Consider the following 6,525-nt stretch of genomic DNA (forward strand, 5'->3'; position numbering starts at 1 on the left):
TACAAATGTTATGTTTTAAGTTGCAGAGTAGAATGTGCAAAGTATATGAGGGGAAGGAGATATAGGTATGTATATGTAGATATAGATATAATTTAATAAAAGTTGATTTCAAAATCTGCTTGGAATAAATGAAGCAGTTTCTTGCCTGACATAAGCTTTTCTTTACAGAAGTGGTGGTGTATACATTTCACATCTGAGTACATAATGTTATTCAGAGGTATAATAGGATACAGTAATTTAAACAGTGCAGCATAAGCTGCTGTATACCTGGAATTTAAGTAAATGTACAAAATGATGTTAAATTAATATAAAAAGGTATTGGGGTCTCCTTTATTTGAAAAGTGAGTAGTTGGTAAATAGAAGTTCAGAGTACTAATCTCTAATCAAATGTGAAGAACTAAACTTGCTATTGACACTAATGGAGTGGATTTCAGTAGTGTTCTGATTTATCAGCATCTGTGAACATACTCACCTTTTTAGTGTGTAAAAGGGGAGGTTCCATTCCTCCTTTGATTAAAATGGGGCCCCCTAGAAAGTCTTAAATGGTACAGTTTCTACCTTGTGTTGACAGTCTACAACAAGGACCAAATGTTTACTAATACAGTAGTAATCTCTCTTCAATCCATAATGCTGAGCTCTGCAGATCTTTATTAAGGCAGTCTAGGTTTGGAGGGAGAACTCTTTCATGTTGCTGTTGCCTAAGCTGTCCCAATGTAAGGATCAGGAAAAAATGTTTGCATGTTGTAGGTGACACTACTTCAATTACAGAACATTTATGAGGAAAATCACTCTTCTACGTCAGACTCCATGGTTCTCTGTTGACAACTGAACTGAAATAGTTTTCATGTTATCTGCAACAACTGCTGTAATGGAAAGTTGTTGCATGTGATTGAAAACTTTCCCATAGAAATGTATCTTGCTTGCGAGGAAAAAAAATAATTAAAGAAAAAAAAAAAACAACACTGAGAGGACAAAAAAAAAAATGCTTGTTATAAAACTTTTCATGGGTTTTCTTTGTTTGTCTCAACTGTGTCATCTCTTTAGTGTATGCAGTGAAGCCCTGGCATATTTTATTACTGTGAACTCAGAAAGCCACAGAGAAGCTTGGACCAATCTCCTTCTGTTGCTTTTAACAAAAACACTAAAAATCAGTGATGAAAAGGTAAGAACAGGCCGGAAGTCATGTCTTGTTTGCATTCAGGTGTTTTTTCACTTCTGCTTCTGTTGAATTCAGCCTTTATTCTCATGTGTATGGTAAGGTGGCTAGCTCACTTACTCACATAGCATGTACCCTCCTTGAAATACGGCAATCATTACATCTTCATTTTTTTGCAAGCATTTGACATTGTAAAAATCAGACTCCATCCATGAAATTCATAGCTGTACAGAAATATTGAAAGAATTTACTGCAGAGCTTTCATATAAAAACACGAGTGTGCAAGAAATGATGGGCTTGTGCTATATTACAGCTGTACAAGAATGTCAGAGGTAAATTTTACCACTATAAAATCGGAATTCTGGTTCCTTGACACTGATTGCAAAAAAAATAATTTTTAGGATCTTGGCCCTTTTGAGGAAAGGTGAATGCAAATATTCATTTCATTAGGACATGCAGAGAAACTTCGGCAATTTCTTTTTTTTTTTTAATTTTCCAATACTGTTGCACTTAATCAAAGTGTATTTTTTCCTGGTGTAATTTTTTTTTTCTGTATTGCAAAGTGTGTCATTCATTTCACTCTTCTGTGGTTTTCAATGTTTTATTGCCATTTATCAGCATTTTAAAAAAATGGTAGTAGTGGTGGCTTGGTTTCTTCATGTAGCATCAATTCAGTGATACCCCTGTGGTTATGGTGTATTGTAAGAATAGTCTTAGCTCTCTGTAGATAAAATGGCACCTTGGCCATTCCGTAGTACACAATCCCATTATCTTTTATAATAGAAGTTCTGTGGTGCAAGTGTTCCATTAACATTCCCTGTAACTAATACTGAGCGTTACTAGGAGTGGAATAGAGGACAAAACATATTTCTTCTTGTGTTAAATTCATGACAGATGTGCATCTTGAATACTCTTTGCAGTTCTGATTCCCCATATCAAAAGGGATGTAATGGAGCTGGAAGAGGGTTGAGGGAGTGTAACGGGAATAAGGGATGTAGACTGGCTCCCATACATGGAATTGTATGTATATTAGACTTACTCAGTTACCTTTTATCTGGAAAAGAAATAAAAATAAGAGGTGCATAAAATCATTAGCGTGAAGAGAGGGAAAGGACTGATAATGGAGAAACTTATACTGGAAGAGACAGTGAATAAGAGCTTTAGAAATGGCAAGTCATGGGAGGGGGAAAAAAATCCCAAACACAAAATGGAGATAGTTCTTCTGCCACTGATTGAGCTGTGGAAGGCTTTGTTATTTATTGTGGAAGGTATTTTAAAGAGGCTGGGGAAGCACCTGGACAGATTGGCACCAGAGGGGGATGCTTCTACAATTTAGTCCCTGATACTACTTCTAGCCTGAGAAATCCCTGAGCCACAAAATAGTCTGACTCTATTTTAAGGAAGTAAAGCCAAATGCATGCTCTGTGTATGGTTCCCTGCAGGCACCTGCTAAGGCTGCTGTGGAAAACAGACACTGGGCTTGATGGTCCTTTGGACCTTTGGTCCTTAGGGGGGCCATTGTGGGGTGAGACCTTGTGTTTTATCAAGTTGGTGTAGCCATGAATGTAGAATGTAGAAAAATACTGCACTGCCCTATAGTAATAGAGAATAATGTTCTTTTCTTTCATATCTTTTTTGATAGTTTAAGGCACATGCTTCAACATATTATCCGTACTTGTGTGAAATCATGCAGTTTGACCTGATTCCTGAGCTTCGAGCTGTGCTGCGGAAGTTCTTCCTGCGTATAGGTGTTGTGTTCAAAATCTGCATAACAGAGGAGCACATACGGACGACTGGGATGAACCTGCCGTCATGGTAGCCCTCAGTAGTGTTGGTTACTTTGACTTGTACATAAAGTTGTGTTCCAGAGATGGATTAAAGTGGATGGGAAAAAATGGGACCCTGATGTATCAACACAGCAGCAAGATACTCTTAACACAATTAGGGGGGGAGGAGGGGAAAAAAACAAAACAAAACAAAACCGTTCTGTCCATCCTACAAAACTATCAGCAGTTTTATTTAAATTATTGCTTACAGTTAATACAGTAGATGTAAAGTCTCTTTGTTTCAATGCTAGTCATCCTTATGATCAAGTCTGTCTCTTCTAGTCTTCTATCAGTTGTTCAGTCCTGAATCCCAGCTAAATATGATAAATCAGCTGGATGCCTCAATAGAAATTATGCCCCTTGGGAATAATGAATGTAGTTGTATAGCCTTGTGATGTTAGCACATGTGTTCATAATAAACTATACTGCAGTGGCTAATGACCACTTAAGATCATTCTGGGTTTTTCTTTGTGTGTACATGACTAGACCAGGCAGTGTGTTACGGTTTTTGAAGTGGACAGCCTGTAGGATATTTGGGGACAGAGTTTTCCTCCTGTTTAGCAAGTCACTTCAATTTTTTTTTTTTTTAATACAGATTCTATATTATCTGAGACTCATTTTTTGTTTTTATGGAAGTTTTTACACCAGGAGCACACAACAGCATCTGTTCTACTTAGCTTGCTAGTCTTGAGTTAAATGCCTTTAAAAAATCCCCAAACAAAACCAAAACCTATTAAACTTTCCATTTACTTTCATATGTCGCCAGATCATGGACAGAGCATATACAGTAATATTAAGAACAAGGTCCAGAACAAATAAACCCATCATTTTCACCTTTGAGTACAATGTATTAATAGTAATTGTGTCCGTTTAGCAAGAAGTCCTGTCCTTATATGTAAGGCGTTTTGTCTCTTTTTACGGCAAATCTGCAACTTCTGATGTCTTTTTGTGCAAATGATTTTTATTCTCAACTGTTAGTTCATATTGTGATCTAAAAAAAAAAAAAAAAAATTGAGTTCCTTAAAACTGCTGTAGCAAAATTGAACAAGTTATTTTATATACTGCAAGAGTTATCAACACATTTCTTTGCTTTTGGAGATACCTGAAGCAAACATGAGTTAGCACTGCAGTTTTTCTTGCCCTAGATTTTTTTTTTCTTTGAAATGTATCAGTTTTCTGTGACCACTGTTTCCATGATAGAATACCAGTTTACAGTTGAAGTACTGCAGACTGAGGTCTGTCCTTCAAAATAATTTTTATTTCAAGTTTTAAGACTTGTCTAAACTTGGAAGAGAGTGGCAGGATGGGAGGAGAAGTTCCACTTCCTAAAATAATGTAAACAAAGGTGTTATATTAACTGCTGTGCTATCCATATTAGCAAGCCTAAAGTATAACAGTAGTTAAAAACCAAAACCAAACAACAAAATGAAAAACAAACCCAAACAACCTACCTGGATGGTATTAAGTGTTTAACGTGTTATTTTGCTTTTTAAGTTGAGTTTTCTGGTAGAGTGGCCTTAGTTGAAGTTGTCTTGGGATATTTCACTCAGAGGTGTTGGGATTCATCTTTTTTTTGTGTTCTGGTTTTATTTTGGGGGGTGAGAGGGAGTGTTGGTGTTTGTTTTGTTGGTTCCCCCCCCCGGGTGTTTTTTTTGTGGTTTTATTTTCATTTTTTTGTCCCCATTTGTTTTTTGACTTGTTCTTCTGTGAGCTATTTCCAAAGGGTTCATATGGTGCTCTTCAGTAAATCAGCTTGTTCTACATAAGCATTGTTTGGGAATGGTTTTGCAGTCAATAGTAGTGCTAAGGCTTTCACATTTTTATTTTTACTTTTTATTTTCAACCAAAGAAAATTAAATGGTGGTTGTGGCTCTAACTTTTAAGCACCCATTAGATTAAAACTGTACACCAGTATTTAGTAGAAGGGAATATATGGCTATATTTTACAATAGGACAAGACTGAAAAATAAGCAATGCTGATACTTTCTGCATTTCAAATGTCCTTTTCTGTTGCATTTACTGTACTTGCTTATTCCCTGGTGATGTCACTTCATCAAATAAAGTAAAAAATAAGTATTTATTTTAATTCTATTTAAATCTGTAAGAATAGGCTATTCCTTTTCTTCCGGTTCTAGGTAGTTGTGAAGAAAATATTTTAAACTTTATTTTTCAGATTTTGAATGTGTCACTGTGTGACAATGTATACCCTTATCTCCTATCAAAACACAAACCTTCTAAAGTTGCATGCTTTTTCTGTAACTTACAGTTTTGAAAGCCTTGCAACTCATGTCCTGAAGCAAGTCTTCTAATTTTCAGATCTTAAATTACAGTTGCATTGTGGGCTTTCTTTACTGTAATGTGCAACATTTGTACTATCTCTGCATATAGAATTAAGGGCCTTTTAATCAATCCTTTCCTTCAGCCTTAGTTCTGAGACTGTTCATTTACCTAAGTAAGGCTTTCATTGTATTTATGCCATTATTGAACTGTTGAAATTAGGTATGTAACATCGAAACATCCTAGACTGAAGTGCATGAAAGAGAAGGGGGGACTGAAATGCAATTGGATTATAACAGCCTTAAGTCTGTCCATTTTCTGGAATTGATTGTACATGTTAAAGCAATAACAATGGTATGTTAAGCGTAATACCCGAAACAGTTGTATTCACATCAGCTGTTTGGTTTCCCTTATACAGTCAGAAAGATCATAACGCATAGGCATCTTAATGAATCTAAAAAAGCTGAGCCAAAAGTCCTGCAGTAGTCACTGCTGGTTCCGATCTTGTCCTGACTGCTGACAACAGATTTTACCTGCCTGTAGTGGTTTTACTGGCTTTAGTGGATCTGTGAATGACAGCAGCGTTCTGTGTCAGCATATCCTGGTAGAGATTGAGACATCTGTGCAATACATGGAGTAATAAAAAGTAACTTCTTAGACTTTTAAAGTAGTGTTATGCAACAAATTAAACTATAAACTGATTTACCTATAATGGTATAAATATGGAGACTGCATGAGATTCCTTATTACTTCTTATTTTGGAAACCTCTAGGAAATAGGCAGAGGGGAGGATGCTAATGAGGAAAACCCTAAAAACTCCATGTTGATTCTATTGTGTCTTACAGTACAAAAAGAAAAATATTATTTTTATAGTTATGTCTCATCTCACTTTCTGAATTGATCCAGAACAACCTAAAACCATGTTCATTAACAGCCCCCAACTTTTAGCTCTGCCTTATTCTTAAGAATGAGAAGGATTAAGAATAGTAACTTTTAGTTTGAAGTAGAACTAAGGGGTTTTTTGTCAGTATAATATGTAAATTCAGTTTAAGCACCTTTAATGTTATTTCTGTGTAAAATGTATGTTTTCACATATTTAAAATGCCTAAGGTTTTTTTGAAGATCTCCATATTAAGTGCATTTAATATCAGTAATTTAAAGAGCATTCCTTGCCCAATGGATGTATACATTTTTGAGAGAATACCAAAATTATATAATATGAAAAACTATGTAAAGTTTTCTACATGGAAATACTATGTATAATAC

General features: G+C 35.5%; 1 protein-coding gene across 1 annotated transcript in view; it reads left to right on the plus strand.

The window, feature by feature from the left end:
• Positions 1–6,106, plus strand: part of ARFGEF2 (ADP ribosylation factor guanine nucleotide exchange factor 2) — a 38,593-nt gene extending 32,487 nt beyond the window's left edge. Inside the window, exons 38-39 of the mRNA XM_042800983.1 lie at positions 1,045–1,162; positions 2,799–6,106. Of these exons, the coding sequence (XP_042656917.1) occupies positions 1,045–1,162; positions 2,799–2,975 (295 nt within the window). The 3' untranslated portion in view covers positions 2,976–6,106. The remainder of the gene's footprint in view (positions 1–1,044; positions 1,163–2,798) is intronic.
• Positions 6,107–6,525: the final 419 nt, after the last annotated feature.

This window comes from Tyto alba, unplaced genomic scaffold (assembly GCF_018691265.1).
Source record: "Tyto alba isolate M040663 unplaced genomic scaffold, T.alba_DEE_v4.0 Super-Scaffold_33, whole genome shotgun sequence".
Taxonomy (NCBI): Eukaryota; Metazoa; Chordata; class Aves; order Strigiformes; family Tytonidae; genus Tyto; species Tyto alba.